This window comes from Symphalangus syndactylus, chromosome 17 (genome assembly GCF_028878055.3).
Source record: "Symphalangus syndactylus isolate Jambi chromosome 17, NHGRI_mSymSyn1-v2.1_pri, whole genome shotgun sequence".
NCBI lineage: Eukaryota > Metazoa > Chordata > Mammalia > Primates > Hylobatidae > Symphalangus > Symphalangus syndactylus.
In genome coordinates, this window is record NC_072439.2 from 73,964,216 (window position 1) to 73,988,339 (window position 24,124).

General features: G+C 42.2%; 1 protein-coding gene across 6 annotated transcripts in view; it reads left to right on the plus strand.

Annotated features, from left to right (window-relative positions):
* FNDC3B (fibronectin type III domain containing 3B) overlaps positions 1–24,124 on the plus strand; it is a 365,202-nt gene that overhangs the window by 278,595 nt on the left and 62,483 nt on the right. For all 6 annotated transcript variants that reach the window (XM_063621666.1, XM_063621665.1, XM_063621667.1 and 3 more), the window contains 5 exons: positions 14,008–14,132; positions 15,601–15,775; positions 18,472–18,558; positions 20,374–20,512; positions 22,766–22,837. In XM_063621666.1, coding sequence (XP_063477736.1) covers positions 14,008–14,132; positions 15,601–15,775; positions 18,472–18,558; positions 20,374–20,512; positions 22,766–22,837 — 598 coding nt within the window. The remainder of the gene's footprint in view (positions 1–14,007; positions 14,133–15,600; positions 15,776–18,471; positions 18,559–20,373; positions 20,513–22,765; positions 22,838–24,124) is intronic.

Genomic DNA, 24,124 nt, shown 5'->3' on the forward strand with positions numbered 1-24,124 from the left:
CTCATTAATAGTTCTATACTAGGGTTAACTGCCTGTTATTTCTCCATTAATAACTGACTAGACAACATCTTAATTTTTAAATCAGTACAAGAAGTTACTATGACTATGAAATGGTAATTAGCAGCTAAAAATGGAATTTACAGCCGGGCGCCATGGCTCACGCCTGTAATCCTAGCACTTCGGGAGGCCCAGGTGGGTGGATTGCCTGAGCTCAGGAGTTCGAGACCAGCCTGGGCAACATGGTGACACCTCATCTCTACTAAAGTACAAAAAATTAGCCGGGCGTGACAGTGGGTGCCTATAGTCCCAGCTACTCGGGAGGCTGAAGCAGGAGAATTGCTAGAACCCGGGAAGCAGAGGTTGCAGTGAGCCGAGATCACACCACTGCACTCCAGCCTGGGCGACAGAGCCAGACTCGTCTCTGAAAAGTAGAAAAAGGAATTTACAGGTGTCAATGGCTTTTCAGCTGTGGCATTCAGTTTCGATTTTCACCTGAAACAGGTCAGTTTTTATTACTTGAGAAGGTGTGGCCATTCCTTGCCAAGTTCCCTTGTGCTGACTCGTGAGCTTTAGTGTTTAGAGCCATGGGGTTTAATAACTGACCCCACATTTTTGTAGATTTTTAGCTGCTTACCTCCTTCAGGAGACACCCCATTATGAGCAGAAAGGCAGAAGGTTATTTTCAAGTTTTTTTTCACTTGAACGTTAGATGAGTCACATCACATTTTTATTTCACAGTGTCCCTGCCCCTGTGTTTACACTTTAATCTGCAAGCACTTGTCATTGTGATGGGTAGCAGAAAGCAGATCAGAAGCTCCTAAAAAGGAGCTTGTTTAACAGCAAAACAATGGCTAGATGCTAGATTTTTCAAGGTATAGGTTCTTTCCACAATGGAGAGTCAGTGAGAGGGGGAAGGCAGACATCATACTTGAGATACTATACTCATTGGCCACACCCACACTAATCTTTTTTGGGCACCCTTCCAAGCTACATTGACCCTGCATTGCTTCTCTTCTTCTTCTTTCTTCTTTCTTCTTCTTCTTTTTTTTTTTTTTTTTTTTTTTTGAGATGGAGTTTTACTCTTGTTGCCCAGGCTGGAGTGCAACGGCACAATCTCAGCTCACTGCAACCTCTGTCTCTCAGGTTCAAGCGATTCCCCTGCCTCAGCCGCCCGAGCAGCTGAGATTACATGCGCCCGCCACCACGCCCGGCTAATTTTTATGTTTTTAGTAGAGACGGGGTTTCACCATGTTGGCCAGGCTGGTCTCCAACTCCTGACCTCAGGTGATCCACCCAGCTCGGTTTCCCAAAGTGCTGAGGTTACAGGTGTGAGCCACCATGCCCAGCCCTGCCTCTTTTCTTGATGACATATTACTATCTAGCGGAGGTGGGAGTTTTTCTCTAGAAGAAGCTGTGGGAGAAGGATTGAGGATATAGAGGGCTCTAGGTTAGGGAAGGGCTTTTAGGAAAAAAAAAAAAAACTAGGAACCTCTGGGTTGAGTCATTCATAAACGTCTGCCCAGTCTGTTTTAACGTTCCTAAACAGATCGTGGTCTGGCCTTATTCTTGAAAACTTGAGTAAAGGAGTGAATTTTAATGGGCAAATAATAACTTTTTATTTTAGAAAAAATTAGTTCCATAAAGAAAGTATTTATGCAAAGTTGGCTTGTTTTAAGTTCTGCCTTAAGATATTGTTTTAATTTGAGCCATACAGAATGCTAACTGGTTCTGCTGCAACTGTCAGAACAAATACAAGTCTCCTAAGATCTTGCTATGAATATGTGGCATGGATTCATATTGATGATATGTATCAATGATATGATGTTTATCTAAAGAAACCTGAATTAATCGTCTCAGCTTTGTCTCTGTCTTCGTCCATTTTGTGCTGCTGTAACAGAATACCTGAGACTGGTTACTTTATAAAGAACAGAGATTTATTTCTTACAGTTCTGGAGGCTGGGAAGTTCAAGGTCAAGGACTTGTATCTGGCGAGGGCCTTCTTTCTGTGTCCTCCCACAGTAGAAGACAGGAGGGCAGGACAGCACAAGTGTGAGAGAGGGAAGGGGACCACACTCGTCTTTTTATCAAGAACCCACTCCTGTGATGACAAACTCACTCCTGTCAAAATGGCAATGCATTCGTGAGGATAGAGCCCTTGTGACCTAATCACCTTTTCAAGAAAAAAAAAAAAATGACCACCTCTCAACATGTTGCATTGGGGATTAATTTTCTTTTTCTTTTTCTCTTTTTTTTTTTTTGAGACAGAGTCTTGCTCTGTCACCCAGGCTGGAGTGCAGTGGCGCGATCTCGGCTCACTGCAACCTCTGCCTCCCAGGTTCACGCCTTTCTTCTGCCTCAGCCTCCCAAGTAGCTGGGACTACAGGCGCCTGCCACCACGTCCAGCTAATTTTTTGTATTTTTAGTAGAGACGGGGTTTCACCGTGTTAGCCAGGATGGTCTCAATTTCCTGACCTCGTGATCCACCCACCTCGGCCTCCCAAAGTGCTGGGATTACAGGCGTGAGCCACCACACCCGGCCGGGGATTAATTTTCTAACACATATACATGGGGGACACATTCAAACCATAACAGTTTCTAGTTACTCATGGTACCCCAAGCAGGTAATTTAATGCCTTAGCCTCAGCCTTTCCACTGGAAAAACAGTGTCAGTTATCTCACAGGTACGTTAAGATTGAATGATATAAGTTGGGCAACAGCCGATTCAGTGTAGCGATTGTTCCATATTGTTGGTATAAGTTTACCTAAGCAGATGCTAAGATCTGAGATAGGGAAAGTCAACAATTAGAACGATCATGTATAAGGAATATGACATTCTTCTGTCAGGAACTTAAACAAGAGCCCTGAGGTTTATGTCACTTGTTTGAACGAAATAAAAACTGATGTTAGTGCTATCGATGGATGTTAATTTGCTATTAGCCTAACTTCTGGACATGACATGCAGGGCAGAGAATAACCAGAAAAAGCGCTTTGTGGGAATGTGACTACTGGAGTTCTCAAAAACCTTCCTCACTTGTGACCCAGCTAGCCCAAAAGGAAGTTCACATCTGGATACACAGAATAACCAGAAAAAGAGCTTTGTGGGAATGTGACTACTGGAGTTCCCAAAAACCTTCCTTACTCATGACTCAGCTAGCCCAAAAGGAAGTTCACATCTGGTTTCCCTGGTGACTAATGAGCCAACACAGCTGTAAAACACAGTGGACTAAGAATGAAACAAATGCCACAGAAATCAGGGGAAGCATAATTAAAAGTTGAGAGAGGAGAAAAGGCCAGCAGCAGGTAGAACCCATGCCCCTGGGGAGCCATTAGCAGGTCAGGCCAGGCCAGGCAGGCCCAGCAGTCCTGTCACAGAAACCTCCTGAAGCAGGTGGCCAGCCCCAGATTGCAGCTTCTTGGACTTCTGTATCATTCAGGAGGAGGCTTGTTTAGGGATTGAGTTAGCCCCGTAGAAGATAAGCAGAAGATAAGAGAGTAATTAATCAGACTCCTGCTTAGCTCAAGTGTTGAATAGTTCATGTGGATGATCTCTCATAATCCTTCTGAGTGAATTTGCACAAACCTTTTCTGGTTAGATAGCAACTGTTGTGAGAATGAAGAGAATGGAGCAGCCACAAGCACACTAATTTACTAGGTCCCACAGCGTGGATGATGAGAGCTCCCTGAGAATTTGCTTGACTCCAGCTCTGTAAGGTGCCACACTGCCTTAGGGTGGGCGGTGTGTTGGTTGGTTCCATGACAAAAACCAGGAAGGTCAGCTTTCATTCCCCTGCCCAGGCCCACATGCACTTTGGTCATTCTTGGCAACTGTGGGGATTGGAAAGTGGGGTTCTAGGTTCATTTTGGCTCTGTCCATCAGAGACCATCTTTCACATGAGTGTCAGCTGCCATGTCTTACGGTTGTTTCAGAAAGCCAAGAGAATTGCTGCCCCACTATAGCTGCTATTGAAGGAAACTAAGCCAGGAAGGACTGAATAACTCAGAGGCATCTTTAGGTGCCACTTCATGATTAAAAGGAGCCCCCTCTTTTAGGGACCTCAGGCTCAGACATCCACACACCTGTAGCAGATTCTCTGCCTTCTCTCTTTTACCATTTCTCGCATGTGTACATGATGAGGTTGTGTGTTTGGGAAGCAAACTTGATGTGGAGCTTCTTGCTGAGGCTAAATTATAAATCTCCTCTTGGTTCCTGACACCTGATTTGTCAACTCGCCTTTGTCGTGGCTCCTCATCGTGAGCTGGAAGAAGACTGCCTTGGGCCTTCACTAGGTGAATGGACCAACCCCATCCATCCCTTGGTTTGTTTGTAAATTGTACTAACAGCCTGTTCTGAATTAGGCCCTCAGCTCCCTTCCTCCCCCTTCCCTGAGACAGTCTTAACACATCGATCCTCAAAGCATTTGACAACAGATGAACCTCAATATTTGGAGAAATATATAGGAAAATTTTCTTTGTGTGTTTGTTTAAACCAGAAGACCTAGTGATCATCCTTAGCTGTTTCAGGCAGCCAAGCCTCCCCTCTTACAGAAAAACTAGTGTGCTGAGGGATAAAATGCCTCCCTGTTTATTTGGTAACATAGAACCACAAATCATCCCACCCACTTTTCTTACCTTTGAAACATCCTCTGTGCCAGAGTGGCGCAATAAAATGAAAGAGGCGTCCCTGGGGGAAGAGTGGGGTTTGGCACGAGGAACTTCTGAGTCCACCCAAATGCAGAGTGTCCCTCCCTCCCTGTTAGGAGCCTCTTATATATGGTTATGCTGAACACATACGTGCTCTTTTATTTCTGAAGCCAACATTTATCTTTGATGTTGCCTAGGATCAGCCGGTGCTGGAACAGCTTCTAAATATAGACACTCTAGCAGACTAAATCTTAGAGCCTGGCCGTAGTTCAGTTGGCCAGTGCAACTTTATTTTTTATGTATCATTGCCATTTCTGACGGGTTGAACTATACTATTAACAGAGAATGGCCAGCCCAGAATCCTTCAGCCCATGTCTGGATTCAGCAGCCATGGGCCACAAACACATGACAACTGATAACCAACTTCATGGAACTTATTTAGCAGACAGTTACCAAACCTGGTAAGAGCAGCATAGGAAGGCAGCAGGCATGGCTGTGGAAGAATCTGAAAGAGGCCAGGTGCAGTAGCTGACGCCTGTAATCCCGGCACTTTGGGAGGCCGAGGCAGGTGGATCACCTGAGGTCAGGAGTTCGAGACCAGCCTGACCAACATGGTGACACCCTGTCTCTACTAAAAATACAAAAATTAGCCAGGCATGGTGGCGCACACCCGTAATCCCAGTTGCTTGGGAGGCTGAGGCAGGATAATTGCTTGAACCTGGGAGGCGGAGGTTGCAGTGAGCCAAGATCGTTCCACTGCACTCCAGCCTGGGCGACAGGGTGAGACTCTGACTCAAAAAAAAAAAAAAAATCTGAAAGAGAAGGAGGACAGTGGAAAGATACCACATATCAAGAAAACATCAGGAGGAGTAAGTCACAGGACCAAAGGGAGAAAGTTCACCATGAATTCCAGCATCCTTGTGTTGGCCATTCTTAATCTTGTGCCAGGAATGAAGTAGTTATAAAGAGGAACAGGAAGTATCGTTTCCAATCTATTAATTTAAAAGCAGTTGAAAATATCAGCCAACTTCATCTATTAGTGCCAGTAGTGTTGGAAATACCCACTTCTAGTGTTGTTAGTGCCAGGGCAATTAGAAATGTTAGCCAGAGCAGCCACAGCCCCCGCAGTCTACAGAATTACACTGGCAGGAAAACACTGTAGCCTGAATTAATTGGGGTGTGTGTGAGTTACATGTATAGAATGGGCCATGGGTTGTGTTCCTTAATGGGAAGCCAGCCCATTTCGAGGATTCATCTTCCCGAGTACTGAGTACTGAGGAAAGCTTTATGAGGATACTAAGTTAGTAAAGAAGAAAAACTAAAAAGTTCTTTTGTTGTTGTTTTCAGTCTTTCAACTACACACTTTTACAAATCAACACAACAAATCTATTTTTAAACATACTCTAAATATTAGTTGCATTTTACAATCTTAATCAAATACTTTTTATATACTTAGCTGCCAGTTTTCAAATAGGTAGACCATCTGTAAATTTGTTTCTCCACTGGAACTCTTATATGTTTGTAAACAGATACCCAGAGAGAGAGGAGGAAAGCTGGTTACATGAGGAAGTCGTTTGAAATGTTATTTTATTTGTTGACTTCTGTGGTTTTAGGCTATGTCATACCTAAACTGTCCCCTAGAGACCATTGCATGTCTGGATTTAAAAATCTCCCAAGAGTTGTCTAAGTTTGGGATAGCATTATTAAAAGTCTTATTTCAATCTCAAATCTGATTCTGTAAGGTGAAGTAACTGCATAGCCGTTGATTGGCAATTTTGGTGGATCTTTATCGTCTAGGAGTCTGGTTCTATTTTTAGCTTATACAAAAATAACTTTTAAAATTATTCAGAGAGGTCCTTAATTTGGTGGATGGCTTTGAAAAAAAAGGCATGTACTAAGTGCATGTAGAAAATAGGACCCATCATATGTTACACATTTGTTTTTGTTTTTGTTTTTGTTTTTGTTTTTGTTTTGTTTTGTTTTGAGACAGGGTCTTGCTCTATTGCCCAGGCTGGAGTGCAGTGGCACAGTCTCGGCTCACTACAGCCTCTGCCTCCCGGGTGCAAGCAATTCTCCTGCCTCAGCCTCCCGAGTAGCTGGGAGTACAGGCATGCACCACCACGCCCGGCTAATTATTGTATTTTTGTATTTTTATTTTTTTTATGTTTATTATTTATTTATTTTTTGTATTTTTTTTTTAGCAGAAATGGGGTTTCACCATATTGGCCAGGCTGGTCTCAAATTCCTGACCTCAGGTGATCCACCAGCCTCGGCCTCCCAAAGTGCTGGGATTACAGGCGTGAGCCACCATGCCCAGCCAGACATTTATTTTGTATGCTAGCACATTACATTCCCCCACCTCCTAGCTGTTTACAGTATAGGAAGAATTTATAAAAGTTTGCAGAAATTCAGAGGGGTAAAACTTCATGCTATAAACATATATAGACATCAAAATAGATGAGTGTAATACTGCATAACAAATTACCCCAAAACTTAAGAGGCTTCAAACAATCACTTTCTTATGCTTGTGGATTCTGGGTTAGGGATTTGGACAGGGCACTGGGGAGTGGCATCTCTGTGATCTATCCTATCTAGAGTTTCAGCGAGGAGGGCTCATTGGCTGGGGACTGGAATCTTCTGGCAGTGTCTTCACTCACAAGTCTAGCATCAGTGCTCACTTTGGACTGGACCTATCTGGGGCTCTTCACATGGCCTGGGGCTCCCACACAGCGTGGCAGCTTCAGAGTAGTGAGAATCCAAAATCAGGTGTCCCAGCAAAAGTCAGAAGCTGTAGCACCTTTCCAGACCCAGGCTTGGCTTCATTTCCACTCCAGCCTTTTGGTTACAAGAGAGTCACAAGACCACCCACATTCAAGGGAAAGGGACATAGACTTAGACTTTGTTTCTCAATGGATAGGGAATCAGAGAATTTTTAGACATGTTTAAGGTAACCGCTTGTGGTATAAGCCTTCTCTTGTCTCCTTTTGGTCCTGAGAAACCATTAACAAATATTTTTTTCTTTATCTTTGTATAGCACATAGTTTTTTAGGTACTACAACCTAAGACTGTTGGATATAAGGTCATATACTTTAAAAGTACAACGTAACTCTTTTTCCTATCCCTGATTCTTTTCTGAGTATTCCGGAGACGGGGAGAAGGGGGGGAAAATGTGTACCCAGAAATACAGTGACAGGATAGGCCTCATACCTCATAGCCAGTGCTACTCAGCCAGCCAGTGAGACATGCCTCAGTGGCTCTCAAATACCAATCTTCTCAGTTAGCAGATGGAAGAGATCATTCTGCCTGCTCCCTTAGTGATAAGGGCAGGAAACCCAAACAGACTGTCTATCTCCAGTTAATGTCTCTGCCTCAGTTGTACTTGAAAAGCAGGATCGCGTATTCTGTTCCCTCAGGTGACTCATGATAGTGCAACAAAGTGTTTTAGTTTTTGTTTGGTTTTTGCAGGGAATATAAATGTATTTAAAATCTTTAACAGGTAGTTTTCATTTTTTAACTACAAATTTGAAAGAAATTGAAAAATATTCAAGTGGGTAGTAAGGGGGTAAAAGAAAAAATAAAGATGTTCCTTAAAATATTTAAAATATTTTATATTTATAATTTATCCCCAAATTTCATTTTAGAGAATGGCAGAGCTGGACATGGTAGCTCACACCTGTGATCCCAGCACTTTGGGAAGCCTAGTTCAGGTGGAAGGATAGCTTGAGGCCAGGGGTTCGAGATCAGCCCATCTCTACCAAAAAGAAAAAAATTGAAAATTTAGCCAGGTGTGGTGGTGCATGCCTATAATCCTAGCTACTCAGGAGGCTGAGACAGGAGAATCCCTTGAGCCCAGCAGTTTGAGGCTACAGTGAGCTATAGTCTGTTTGTACCGCTGCACTCTAGCCTGAACAACAGAGTGAGAGACACCTTGTCTCTCACAAAAAAAAAAAAAAAAAAAAAAGTGGAATATTTGGGAACAGTATTTCTCCCTTGTGGGGGAAAACGAAAAAGTCTTTGTCCCTGAGATTCTGATCACATCTTGGAAATGTTTTCAGGGGTTGATCATTCTCTGCTATGTAGCCACATAGTGCTTTTTCTACACTCTCCAAGCTCCCTTCTCTTGCCCTTGTTTTTCTGTGTTTGGGGTCTTTCATAGTCTGGCAAAAAGTTGGAGGTTATTGCCATTCTTCAGAATTTAGCAGCACCCTGTAGGAATAAGAACAACATCTAGACTCCCATTATTATTAGGACTTGAAACCAAAAATGCATGACCCTTCTAAAAAGTGAGTGAGGATGAGGATGAAGCAAAGGGGAGGCAGATGCTCATAGAGTATGTAGTATTCTAAGCGTTATTAGGCTGAGACTTCCCCCCAAAGGTGATGACTTCCTTTAGTATGTGAATCTCAAAATGAAAGAGCCACCCACCAGGTTCAGATAAATGAGGTGTCCAGTTAAGGGTAGGTGAACTCTGTGGTAAGAGTTATGATGACATCAGGGGACAGGTCTGCTCAAGGCACACTGGACGGAACAGAGAGTAAGACAATCCAGTGGTGTCTAGAATGTGGATAATACACAATGTATTTTTGTTTGATGATTAGAAAGGAGAAAGAGGCAAAGCTGGGATCCCAGGCTTGGGAGGGGCTGATCTGATGCATGCTGTGAATATGAGTCGACTTACTGGCGAGCCAAGTCCTTTCCTGGAGAGCAGTTTTGACCAGAAGTGGTAGACAAAACACCTGGTCCCTGGTTGGAAAACATTACCCCAGGGTGATGAATTGGTGCTCTCAGGCTAGGTCTGGGTGTGGAATGAAGATAGATAAGCAACAACTGTGAATTAGGTTGAGTGCAAAGAGGAACACTCAGCTTGGGAAAGGAAACAACCCACGTTTGCAATACGTCATCCTGTGCCAGATTGAGCACCTCGAGGTTTATCTGCACACAGTTGGTTTGTACTCCAAGATTTCTTCACATTGTGGTAAAGATTAACCTTGCCCTTGAATGAACTTGGTCTGAGCTGCAGAAACAAGCATTTGGGCATGCCCAAGATTGCAAAATGGGAACAAGCCAGTGAACCCTGAAAATCTGCCCTTTTTTGGCTCACAGACACTGGCAGTAGAAAGTTAGGCCAGAACTGGCTGGGGTTATATTGGTTCGTGTCCAGTGAGGTCAGTAGCACAGTGGCTAGGTCTGTTCCAGAATGACCAATGGTGTTGACTGACCAGTTTGTCTAATTCAGGCGAAGTGTCTTTTCCATCCCCCACCGAGAACAGGGACTCCAGTCTCACCTTAGAGGTTCTGCTCCTGACTGCTCATGTGCTGCGAACCTGACCCACCAACGCGCAGAGAAGTGGAGTGCAGCTAGGAGTCTCTTCCCTCAGCCCTGCGGACCAGCTGACTCCCAGGCCCTGGCAGCCCCTTTGAAAGCTCTTACTCTCCTCTGTATGACATACCACAAGTGGCCTAGCAGCCATAGCTGGCCAGGATTAGGCGTAGGTCATGGCTGTCCCTGCTGCCTGTATTTGACCAGATCATTGATGACAATAGGTCTGAAAAGTGTCAGGATGTTACCCATTTCTGTTACAGCCATATTTTAGTAGGGAACTTTGAACAAGGCTGAATTTAAATTATTAAAAACTAAGTTTCCAAAGTCAAGTCAGCGTAACCTAATAATCCTGTGTAGTCTAAATTAGATTTTTTAAAGGCGGGAACGTGCCATATATTATAATCTCTCAAAATCTCTGGGAGCTAAACAGCCTATAAAATATGAAAGTTGTCATTTACCATCTCTAAAACTTCACTGACAATAATGATTTGGATATCTTTAACTTCTGATAAACAATGATAAACATTCACTTTATCACTCCTGTCAGTTCATATGAATCTTTCAATCCTCTAAAGCATTAGCTCTTTTCTTTTTTAACTCCATTTCTGTCAACAAGAACAGGAAAATATTTTGTTTATAAATGCTATTAGCAACCTGGGACCCGTCTTGTTTTATGAACAGATTCTCCAAATCTTCTATGCCTTTGAACATGGACTTACTCTACTCTAATGCTTAAGCTCCAGAGCCATCCGAGAGCCTGGCGCAGTAGACAGACCAACATGCTGGCATCAGATCACTGGAGCCAGTGGCCTTCTCCAGTTCACTTGTTAACTTCTCAGCTGCAGATCACTTTTGTACTGCAGTGACTTTTGTGAACATTAATTTTTTTCTTTCCAGATATGCGTTTTATTTTATTTTATTTTATTTTATTTTAAAGACAGAATCTCGCTCTGTCGCCCAGGCTGGAGTGCAGTGGCGTGATCTTGACTCACTGCAATCTCTGCCTCCCGGGTTCAAGCAATTCTCCTGCCTCAGCCTCCCAAGTAGCTGGGATTACAGGCATCTACCACCACACCGGGGTAATGTCTTTGTATTTTTAGTAGAGACGGGGTTTCACCATGTTGGCCAGGCTGGTTTCAAACTTCTGACCTCTAGTGATCCACCTGCCTTGGCCTCCCAAAGTGCTGGGATTACAGGCGTGAGCCATCACACCCAGCCTAGATATGCCATTTATATTAAACTTCATGTTGTACATGAATATGTTCTTTTATTCAAAACTTCTCTCATGTCTGAAATACTTTAACCTACTTGCCCTTATTTTTGTTTTATTCTCAATGACTTCTAAAAATTCATCAATAAGCCTTAATTCTTTAACTGTCAAATATTTGTATTCTTACCTCTACAGACTCTACAGACAATGCTTCCAAAACTTAATTCCCAAGGTTTTAACAACTCTGGATCTTTCTAGGTGTCCCTAAGTTTATGCACACAGTAGTACATCCTGGAAGTTGTTATGATAGAAAATTTGGCATGCTTTGTCTATATGGGTTGGAGTTTATTTAGCAGCTGTTCCTGATTTTAACAATTGTTCCTGACTCCAAGATTTATTTTTTGTTTGTTTGTTTTTGAGATGGAGTCTTGCTCTGTCGCCCAGGCTGGAGTGCACTGGCGCCATTTTTACTTCTTTCACAAGTCGAATTTTTTTAAATGTTAGCAATATAGGAAAATGTCTTGAAGGTCACACAGTGCCCCTTCTCCTAATTCTTTAGTGAGCCTGAGTGCTCTGGCTCTCTTAAAAGTCATTTATCCCCTTTGAACCCTCCCCACTCTTTCTCATTTGAGCCACAAACAGTCTGGTTTCTACCGTATTAAAGCAAATTAACGTAGTAAGAAACAGAGTGACTTTTTTTACTGGCTACAGTTCTAAGCACAAGAAAAGGGGAAAGGAGACCAAATAAAGAAATAGGAAAAATGAGGCATTGAAGGGGAGCCAACACAGGGTTTGGAAGGGATGAGAGCTTCCGCCATGGCAGGATGTGCCTTTCTTACACTGTTTACTCCGAGTTCAGAAATAGAGGAGGAAAGAAGGTAGATCATGCCACAGCCTGAAATGGATACGACACATACCAGGGCTCCCATAGAGTGTAATCGGATGCTGGGTGTAATTATGCAAGTGTATGCATATGAATAAATCATCTTCCTCAACCTCAACACTCAAGGTTGAAGTAAGCATACTGTGTGACATGCCAGCCACATAGTGAGTTCACTCAAGGAGCAACTGAGAAATGTCAGGCTTTACTTGCTGCACTCCCCCAACTCGGCCGCCAAGTTGCATCTGAATGCACCTTGAACCCTTGATAAAATGAACTTTCAATCTTAAAGACTGTTAGAACTCCCACTCCCTTCCATTGGGAAAGGCGCTTCCTAGCTCTAGGAGGTGGGTGGGGAAGGGGTTCCTTTGAGGAGGATGAATGTGGTGTGATTTTTTTTTGCAGGGGGCGGGGCAGGAGGACGGAATCTCACTCTGTCGCCCATGCTGGAGTGCAGTGGCGCGATCTCGGCTCACTGCAAGCTCCGTCTCCCAGGTTCACGCCATTCTCCCTCCTCAGCCTCCCGAGTAGCTGGGACTACCAGCGCCCGCCACCATGCCTGGCTAATTTTGTTTTTGTATTTTTAGTACAGATGTGGTTTCACTGTGTTAGCCAGGATGGTCTCGATCTCCTGACCTCGTGATCTGCCCACCTCAACCTCCCAAAGTGCTGGGATTACAGGCATGAGCCACCATGCCCGTCCAGTGTGGTTGTTTTTAATGTGTTCACCATAGCGACAGTCAAGCTAGTGGTGTGTTCATTTTATTTTTAATTAAAACCACTGGAATGTGTTTTAGTTGTATTTGGAGACCCAATGAAAGGAAGGAGATGCTTAAATTTGTTTACATAAAATATGTGCTTGCTTTGTTTTTTGTAAAATAAATTGAGAACTTCAGACAGATTGCTCAAGGCCCTGGGCCTGTCCAGTTAGAATGCTAAGATCCATTCAATGTTAGCATATGGTTTTCTTTTGCATGTTAAGATAGTAAGATAATGTGGATATGGGTAGGAAATATTCTAACAAACTACTGATAAGAGTATTACATGCCTCTGAGTATGGCATAGGGCGGTTAGGCTTTTTTCTTACTTGTTGGACCTAATATGAGACCCCACTAGAGTGTTTTATTTTTACTTCAACAAATTTGAAGTATGTAAGGCTAGGAAGGCATTCAAAATACATTTCTAGCCTGACAAGAAGCTTAGAGTGACTGTAATATACATAGATTAATTCAACCAATGTTCCAAGGGCTTATCATTCACTTCCACCCTGCAAGCGTTGATTGAGCTCCCAGTTTGTCCAAAGCACTGTTACGTGCAAAGCAGACGTGGACAAAATGATTCAAAGGTTTGTGACCAGCATCAGCCATCAGTGAAGAAACAACTCACCATCACTAGAATGTACTTGTGAAGGTACTGGAGGCCACTGCATGGCAGGAGAGATACAGCTGGAGAGGGCCTTGTATGGCACACTCAGCTGCATAGACGGGTCGTTAGGTGCTCAGGAGTTACTGGGAAAGGCCGTGTATTTTCAGAGCCAGTGACCCCTCTGTGGATGCAGTAGACTGTTTGTTGATCAGGCTGGGCAGTTTGGGCCAATCCAAGTAAGGAGGAGGATCTTAGAAATTGTGATCGTTAACTGGAGCATCGTCTTGTGCCTGAAAGGACCTTTTTTTATTTTATTAACCAAAAAAACCACTTTAGATATACCACAGGTACAATAAATTACCTGTCTCAATTACAGAATTTTCTGTAGTGACTTTATGTTAGAGATGAGATTTCATCGTAGAATGAACACTTTGCAACATGGACACTTCCCTGCAAGTTTCTATTGTTTTTGTTCATTCAAACGAGGAAATTAAACAGTTATTCAAGATGTTCAACATGCTCCTTCATTTATTTAGGGTTATCTGGTTTTTTTTTTTTTTAATGTATTGTTTCATTGTTTACTTTTAGGGAAAAAGAAATAGTGGTTTCAGACAGTGCTTCTTCGGGAGCCAGAAGCACTGCAAGTTGACAAAGCTTTGTCCGGCAATGGGGTACACATTCAGGCTGGCCGCTCGAAACGACATTGGCACCAGGTATGACATTTCCTTGTCCTCTTGCCCTTCAGCCTTTGGATGGTGATCTTGAGGCTTCTTTTACATGACTGGAAGGCATGAGGAAGGCTGCTGCCTCCACACGAAATCAACTGGAGGTTTTCCAAGAGGGAATCCTAATCAGAGGAGAGAAGGCCTCCTTTAAGCTGGTGAATGTCACTGTGGCCTCTGCAGTCTTGCAAGCTGTATTGCGACGGCCCCACTAGGGGGTCTCTAAGAACCAAGGCGAAGGTAGCAGTACAGATTTTGAAAGGAATTCCTCTTGGAGCTTTATTATTTTAGATCACATGCCTTTTTCTTTTATTACTTTAGCAAGCTGTTCATTCAGTTGCCCTTTTTCAATTATGTGAGTGTTTCCTGGTACAAAGAAAGAGATGCTGGGCCGGCCATTGTTGTCAAGCCCAGGGCAGATACGGAATTGGAGAAAATCTGGACTGTCTTAGAGGCCTCTGCAGGCCTCTAGGCTGTATGAGAAAGGCAAGAACGGGTATACTGTAAGGTATCAATTGATTAAAGAGGCTTTGAAAAGGCCACATTTCAATTGCACTTGCAGGGTAACTCTTGATTAAGGGGGAAATCTTTTTCTTTCATCACTGCTTGTTGAAATCTTCTTAAAGGTTTTGCACATCAGTGGTCCCCAACCCTCTTTCCAACCTAAAGAACCTCTTTTTGACATCACGAAGTTTTACAGACCTGCCTCCACCACCATGGTAGCCATTACAGTTTTAGAGTTCACTGGTTGAAAAAATACCGATACAAAGCCTTCTATGGTTCAAGAATTTAATTTAAATGAATTGGAAGCATCCACCAACTTTCAAAAAACAGCACTGTATATATTTGTAAAACATTATTTCATCAACAAATATTTGTTGCTCACATTGATTTGAAGGCTCCTTGACCCGTAACTGGATAAACATTGCATTGTGCTATGCCTTCTTTCCAGTGCTTTTGAGGGGGAAAATGAATTCTTAAGTACAACTGTCCTTCAGTTTCCACAGGGGATTGGTTTCAGGACTTCCCCCACCTCTCTGCCATGAATACCAAAATCTATGGATGCCCCAGTCCCTGATACAAAATGGCATAGTCTTTGCATATAACCTACACACATCCTTCCCTCCTTAAATCTTCTCTAACTTGCTTATAATATCCAATATAATGCCCACATGTCACTTCATTCATGTGGACTCAAGATGCGGAACCCAAGGATACAGAAGGCCAACTGTATATTGTCCTGTGACTTGATGTGTGTGTCTAGTAGAAGATCATGGGGTGGGGAGATGGGGAAGCCGAAGGTGGTTATAGGGAATATCACACACAGCATCCTTACCTGGCTTTGCTTACTCTACCTGCTAGGCTGAGTTGGGTCGTGTGCAGGCTGAGCCTTCCTCTTTTAAAATGCCAAGCCTCTTCACATGCTTCTAACTGTGTGCCTCACTTTCTTTCTCTACAGTGGTTACAGCCAAGAGGTGGTGTGCTACACATTAGGAAATATCCCTCAGATGCCTTCTGCACCAAGGCTGGTTCGAGCTGGCATCACATGGGTCACGTTGCAGTGGAGTAAGCCAGAAGGCTGTTCACCCGAGGAAGTGATCACCTACACCTTGGAAATTCAGGAGGATGAAAATGTGAGTTTTACAGATTTTATACTTCTCTGTGTTTTGTACAAGTCAGTATTATTATAGCTACAGGGCACCGTGAAATTAGATTAACTGCATAAGTTCAAAGCCAAACTCTTAATTTCTACCTCTGTCACCACCACTACCAACACCAGCCTGTTCTTTCCCATCTCTGTAAATGACATTTCCATCCTTTCAGCTGGGGAAGCAAAAACTCTTGGAGTCGTCCTTGATCCTATGTATAATCAGAAAATCCTTTTGAATCTGCCTTAGAAATTATTTAGAAATTAACCATTTTTTATCTCCACAGCTACTACCCTTTTATGAGCCTCTCATCTCACCCATGGATTATTGCAATAACATAATATTGTTATTGGATTATAGCCTCTTAATATTCCTAACTTCATCCTTACTAGGCTTCAGTCTGTTCTCCATACAAAGCCTGGGTGGAGAACATCATCGTGTAAAATACAAATAGATCATGTCAGCACCCTGCTCAGAATCCTTCCTGGCTCAGTGCCTTCCCCTCTGTTTCAGAGTAAAATCCCTAGAGCTCTTACAATGCCCACAAGGTCCTGTGTGATTGGGCTCTCCATTACTGTCCTCGTTGCTTCCACTCACTACAGTCTTGTCAGCCTCTAGTCTGTTCTTTTGGTTTGGTTTTGTTTTGTTTTTGAGACGGAGTCTTGCTCTCTTGCCCAGGCTGGACTGCAGTGGCACAATGTTGGCTTACCTCAAGCTCCGCCTCCCAGGTTCACGCCATTCTCCTGCCTCAGCTTCCCGAGTAGCTGGGACTACAGGCGCCCGCCACCATGCCCAGCTAATTTTTTTTTTTTTATTTTTAGTAGAGACGGGGTTTCACCATGTTAGCCAGGATGGTCTCGATCTCCTGACCTCATGATCTGCCCTCCTCGGCCTCCCAAAGTGCTGGGATTACAGGTGTGAGCCACCACGCCCGACCAGCCTCTAGTCAGTTCTTTTTTTTTTTTTTTTGAGACAGAGTCTTGCTCTGTCGCCCAGGCTGGAGTGCAGTGGCGCGATCTTGGCTCACTGCAAGCCCCGCCTCCCAGGTTCATGCCATTCTCCTGCCTCAGCCTCCCAAGTAGCTGGGACTACAGGCGCCCGCCACCACACCTGGCTAATTTTTTTGTATTTTTTAGTAGAGACGGGGTTTCACCGTGTTAGCCAGGATGGTCTCGATCTCCTGACCTTGTGATCCTCCCATCTCGGCCTCCCGAAGTGCTGGGATTACAGGCGTGAGCCACTGTGCCCGGCCTCTAGTCCGTTCTTTAAACACACCAGGTGTGCTCTGGCCTCAAGGCCTTTGCAGTTCTGCCTTCTGGCCAGAATGCCCTTCCAGATGTCTTTGACTCCCTTCCCTCATTTTCTTCAGGTCTGTTCTCATATGTCATTTCTTTGGACAGTCCTTCCCTGATCACCCTGTAGAACAGCACCACCCAATAGAACTTTCTGCAATGATGGAAATATTTTATAATTTGTGCCATCCAGTATGGTGGCACCTATATACATACAACTCTCGAGCATCTGACATAGGGCTTGTTGGCCTATAGTATGGAGGGTTTGTTTGCTTGTTTGTTTGTTTTGAGATGGAGTTTCACTCTTGTTGCCCAGGCTGGAGTGCAGTGGTGCAATCTTGGACCTCTGCAACCTCTGCCTCCCAGGTTCAAGTGATTCTCCTGCCTCAGCCTCCCGAGTAGCTGGGATTACAGGCACGCACCGCCACGCCTGGCTAATTTTGTATTTTTAGTATAGACGAGGTTTCACCATGTTGGTCAGGCTGGTCTCGAACTCCCAACCTCAGGTGATCTGCCCACCTCGGCCTCCCAAAGTGCTGGGATTACAGTTGTGAGCCACCACGCCCAGCCAGTACTGAGTTTTTAATTGTAATAAACTTAAATTCAAAGAGCCACATATGGCTACCATATTTACCTCCAGCAGCTGTAGAAAGCACTCACTAGTTCCACCACTGTATCCTCCTACCTAGCTTTAGTTTTTGTCATAGCACTTAACACCATGTGACATACGTAGCGGCTTTTCTGTATTGTCTTCTCCCACTGGAATGTGAGCTTCTTGTGGGCAAGGCCTTTTCTGTGCTTGGGCAGTGCTGAATCCTTAGAGCCTAGAGGACAGCCCAACACAGAGAAGGTGCTAAGTAGTATTTTGATGAGTGAATGATAGAATGATAGAGATAGAACTATTGAATGAGTTCCCTGAATTCAACTTTTAGTGGGATGTTTGCCCTCCTAAAGGATTATGCCCTTTCCCATCTAAGCTGTCCTTTCTCTCATGGCCAGAAGAGGGCACTGTGTGGTCAAGAAGCTCAGCCACACTTTACTGCATAGCACATTGAAGCTTGATAGTAAAGACCTCGGTGCAAAGGGCTTTTTTCATGGCAACATTAAAAATGTTAAATGTATTTTCAAAAAGTACTTAACTCCTTTGTCACAATAAATTTGACCAGACCCAGGAGAAATTACAGTGTGATGGAGATAAATTTTTATTTAAAGCTCAAGTGCTATCCACAATACTCTGGGCTTCTGATTTTTCTCTTTTGCAGTAGCTGCCAGACCTCTGGCCAGTTGCTGATGATGGTAGGGAAAGGCAGTATAAAAATCCTATATTCAAAGGTATTTAATGCCCAGAATTTTTGATACTGACATTTCTTCCTGGCTTTGCCTTTTCAGGATAACCTTTTCCACCCAAAATACACTGGAGAGGATTTAACCTGTACTGTGAAAAATCTCAAAAGAAGCACACAGTATAAATTCAGGGTGAGTCAATCATTTTGTTACCTGAACTGCTTAAAAATGAAACTGTTTTCTATTTCACCATTTACCATGTCAGATTGACTCTACAGGTTAAAAAATGAAGTTCACAGCACTTTACATTTTGAAAGTAACATTTATAAAGTGCACACCATGCTTTATTTATTTATTTATTTATTTATTTATTTATTTGAGATGGAGTCTCTCTATATCACTCAGGCTGGAGTGCAGTGGCACGATCTCAGCTCACTGCAACCTCTCCCTCCCGGGTTTAAGCAGTTCTCCTGCCTCAGCCTCCCGAGTGGCTGGAACTATAGGCGAGCGCCACTATGCCCAGCTACTTTGTGTGTGTGTGTGTGTGTGTGTGTGTGTGTGTGTGTGTGTGTGTGTGTATTTTTAGTTGAGACAGGGGTTTCACCATGTTGGCCAGGCTGGTCTCAATCTCCTGACCTCGTGATCCGCCCGCCTCGGCCTTCCAAATTGCTGTGATTACAGGCATGAGCCACTGCACCTGGCCCATGCTTTAATTTTAAAACCAACTTGTGAGCACAAAAATTGTCATCATGTGCTGTAATAAATTGCGTTTACAGCATGGCCAGGTGCCCTCACCCGGGAAGAGGCACACCCGATGCTGGAGTGCACCTGTCACTCATCTGCACTCCGTACCTTTTTCCTTTCGATCAGTCTTCTCTTTGCTCTTCACTTTCCTTTGCTCTTCTGCCCATTTATTTTTCCTCACTTGTTTTTAATTTTCTCTTCCATGACCCACCCCCTCCCCACCTGGGCTGTCTTTGGTCATTAACAGCCACCATTAATGTTACTATAGGACTATGTGTAGTAGCCAAAAAGTGAATACGACTTTACGATCACTAAGAGATCAAAACAATATTCTGCAGCACTGTATTTTCTAGTATGACAGGTGTGCGTTTTGGAAGATACGATTGTCTTCTGATTCCGCATATTCTTCTCTAAGTGGGGGACCAAATGCTATTATTTGGCACATAGAAATCACTCAATAAATAGTTGCCAAATTATCAAGTGCAGTATGTGACTATTTGAGGGAAATGATAATTTTTAACATATTTTTTAAAACCCTTATTATCAATGCTGGCTATGAGAACATAATTATACTGCTAACATTTCTCCACAAGGCGGCATTGCCCTACTCTGTAAAAAGTGGGGCTATTTTTATGTCCCCCCCACCCCCATATTTTCCTTTCACAAAACAATACAAACCAGGTGATGACTGACATACTTGTTTTATCATGTCTTTTTGAAAGGGTAAAATATCTTTAAAACCCACCTTATGGTTTTATTTTTATTTATTTTTTGAGATGGAGTTTCGCTCTTGTTGCCCAGGCTGGAGTGCAATGGCGTGATCTTGGCTCACCGCAACCTCTGCCTCCCAGGTTCAAGGGATTATCCTGCCTCAGCCTCCCGAGTAACTGGGATTACAGACATACGCCACCACGCCCGGCTAATTTTGTACTTTTAGTAGAGATGGGGTTTCTCCATGTTGGTCAGGCTGGTCTCGAACTCCTGACCTCAGGTGATCCACCCACTTCGGCCTCCCAAAGTGTTAGGATTACAGGCGTGAGCCACCGTGCCCGGCCGGTTTTATTTTTAATTGTTAATAACCAACTATACAGTAAATGATTTATAAAATAAATACTGTTAAATCAATACTTGAGTTGAAAGAGAAAAAAATGTGTGTGTGTCTGAGTTCATGGGTGCCTTCATCTCACCATGTTAAAAAGTGACCATTAATTTAATGATCCCTGATAACTAAAGCATGTTAACATTTCTTTTGTTGTGTTCTAGCTGACTGCTTCTAATACGGAAGGAAAAAGCTGTCCAAGCGAAGTTCTTGTTTGTACGACGAGTCCTGACAGGCCTGGACCTCCTACCAGACCACTTGTCAAAGGCCCAGTTACATCTCATGGCTTTAGTGTCAAATGGGGTATGTTTTGCTGCTGCTGCTGCTGCTGCTGCTGTTTTTTTTTTCTTTGGATAAATTTTTTAAAAATGATTAATTTTAGTAGTGATAAGCCAAAAAAATTGTGGATAGTATTTGCAGAAGTTTTCTGCATTCGGAATATATGTGTGAGAAACATCCTGAGAATTCTACAAATTGGAATGGACAATTTCATTAAAATGTAATCGTAATGGACAATTAAATTTTAGTGGAAATTAAAATGGATGATTTTTAAGAGTATCTCATTTACTCTATGATTTTCCTGTATTACATATTTTTTCTCCTATATTTTTAAGGCATGGATTTGAATGTAGTAATCTCTGCATGCATCGTTCATTCTTCAATAGTTCATCCTTAAAAAATTAGCAATACTTACTAGAAAAATTTTGATTTATAAAGTTAATACTGAAAATAAATTTCAAAATTTAGGTTTGTTAAGTAAACTTTAGCACACAGAATGTTTAAGTTGCAATGAATTAGGGATAGTTTTGTTTCCATTGGTGTTTGTTGTATAACCAGAGTCTTGAACTTTGGGAAATTTTAATATTAAAATTCATAAGGAGTTTGAGGTTGTCTGGTCAAAGGATATTGTGCCTCACCTCTGCTGTGTGAATTATTTCAATAAAATGAATACAATTAGAAGGTTGACAATTAATATGTAAAAGTGTTATGCGTATCATTTTTACTAATGTCATAATAATATTAACTAATAGGCAAAAAAAAGTTGAAATCTTAAATAAAATTTTACCTTGCAGCCAAGTAATATAAGGGGAATTTAAAACATTATTACACCAACCACTAAAACATATAACTGTTTCAAGTTACCTAATAATTGTGAGATAGAATTATTAGAATTTTTGTTACCCCAAAAGATGGATATAATTCAGAGAAATGATAAAAATCTAGATGTGCTTTTAGCCAGACCATAGAGCTTTTCTTTCAAAGAACCTCAGAAAGTTCTTTCAACACTATTTACTTTCATGAGCTATATGCTATATTTAACTTTATAATTATTATTGTAAATATCTACTACTGAAGTATATATACATTAATGGAAATACCAGGTGAAGGAGAGGGGAAGTGAATGTTCTAAATTTATATATAAGTAAAACTTAAGGTTTTTTAGAAAAATCTCCACTATGTCTAAGAATATAGAGGTGGCAGACTGATAATAAGGGTACATTCTTTATAGTTTTGCAAAATTAGACTGCAAAGAAAGTGTTTTTCTGCTCAGAAAATAAAATTCCTGTAGGCACAGAGTTATGGGTAGACTATATACTCAAGGTGCCTACGGCTCTAGTAATAAGCCAGAACCTTCTTCCTCAGACTGTCTGCTGGTGCAGTGGTTCTCATTGATCCACACCCCTGGTTTCATACCACATTCACCTGGGATGTAAAGTTTGCTTGGTAGGAAACTGTGCTAGAATGGACATATTCCATTTGGATATTTTATTTACTTTGTCAATAAATTTTGTACTTCTCTTTCCGTTCCTTTCCATCACTCAAAAGAATCTTGTTGGCCAGGCGCAGTGGCTCATGCCTGTAATCCCAGCACTTTGGGAGGCCAAGGCAAGCAGATCACCTGAGGTCTGGAGTTCGAGACCAGCCTGACTAACATGGTGAAACCCCGTCTCTACTAAAAATACAAAAAAAATTAGCCAGGCGTGGTGGCGGGCGCCTGTAATCCCAGCTACTCAGGAGGCTGAGGCAGGAGACTCGCTTCAACCCAGGAGGCGGAGGTTGCCGTCAGCCGAGATGGCACCATTGCACTCCAGCCTAGGCAACAGAGCAAGACTCCATCTCAGACGGGAAAAAAAAAAAAAAAGAATCTGGTCACTGATAAAATAAGTGAAATAAAAAGAAGAAAATAAGAAATATGAACATATCATCTTATATAAAAATCATCAAATATATTAAAGAGCACCTTCAAGTAAATTCAACAACTTGATCAATTTGTGCCGAGTTTTTTGTTATATTTCACTACAAGAATGCTCTTTGACATTTCTAGATCTAAGAACTTTGAATAATCTGATAGTATTAAGAGATTCCTGGTTTGTTTTTTTCTTTTTTTTTTTTTTTTTTTCAAGAAAGGAGTTGGTGAAATAAATTATTTTGCCTTTTGGTCAGGTCTAGAATTAAGATAGTATAATGGTATGTGATTTTTATGAGTCCCAATGATGTTTACCAATAAAAATCAATATCCTTTTATTGCTAATAAGATATTTGGTTATTTTCCAGATCCCCCTAAGGACAATGGTGGTTCAGAAATCCTCAAGTACTTGCTAGAGATTACTGATGGAAATTCTGAAGGTGAAGTTTTTGGCAATTGTTTTATTCAAATCCAGTAGCAAGCTCTATTTTCTAATATAGTAAACGTCTTTATAGTAATAGTGAATAATCATTAATTCTAAAGATAGAACTATTATTACAATAAACAAACTTTAATCACATATTGGCAGTTTTTCTATTTCAAACACAACACCAGAGATCAGAGTCTGCTTGAAACTTACATTTGTGTTATTTAACAATTTTTCTGTATCTTTTTCATTGGTGTTTTGTTTTGTTTATCTTTTGTTTTTGTTTCTTTGGTTTGGTTTGTTTTTGTTTTGTTTTTTGAGATGTGGTCTCACTCTGTCACACAGGCTGGAGGGCAGTGGCACAAACATGGCCCACTGCAGTCTCAAACTCCTGGGCTTAAGTGATTCTTCTGCTGCAGAAGATGAGGAAGAATACATTTTTCATAGTGATGGGGTCTCACTATGTTATCTAGGCTGGTCTCAAACTCCTGGCCTCAAGCAACCCCCCGACCTCGGCCTCCCAAAGTGCTGGGATTATAGACATGAATCATCACACTCAGCTTCCATGTCCTTTTATGAACTAGAGTTCCTAATTAATCAGATAAATTTGGTGTTTTCATCTCCTAACTTGCCATACGTTTTCTGGAAATTCTTATAAGCAGCCAGGAGTGGTGGCTCATGCTGTAATCCCAGCACTTTGGGAGGCCGAGGCTGAGGTGGGTGGTCAAGAGATCAAGACCATCCTGGCCAACATGGTGAAACCCCATCTCTACTAAAAATGCAAAAATTAGCTGGGTGTGGTGGCGTGTGCCAGTAGTCCCAGCTACTTGGGAGGCTGAGGCAGGAAAATAGCTTGAACCCAGGAGGCGGAGGTTGCAGTGAGCAGAGATTGCACCACTGCACTCCAGCCTGGTGACAGAGTGAGACTCCGTCTCAAAAAAAAAAAATAAATAAAAAAATTCTTATAAGCAAAGGGAGTATCAGAGGCAGGAAGGGGAAGGTGGAGACAATATATAGTATTGTGGGCTAGTGACAAGAATCACACTTTTATAACAAGTTTAGAAAATGTCTTTCCAACTTCATTGTCATTTTGCTTCAGGTTTTTGTTACTATTCATACTGGGTGGATTAACATGGGACAAATGTTAGAAATAAAATTCCTTAGTGCCTTTTTAAAAATTCTAAGGTTTTCTTTCTAATAAAATTCATTAGACTTTAATAGAGAAAAGTATAGTCTTCAAAACTTTTTAAATGACATATCATCTCACCACTGTAATAATCCCTCTAACCATTAAGTTTTT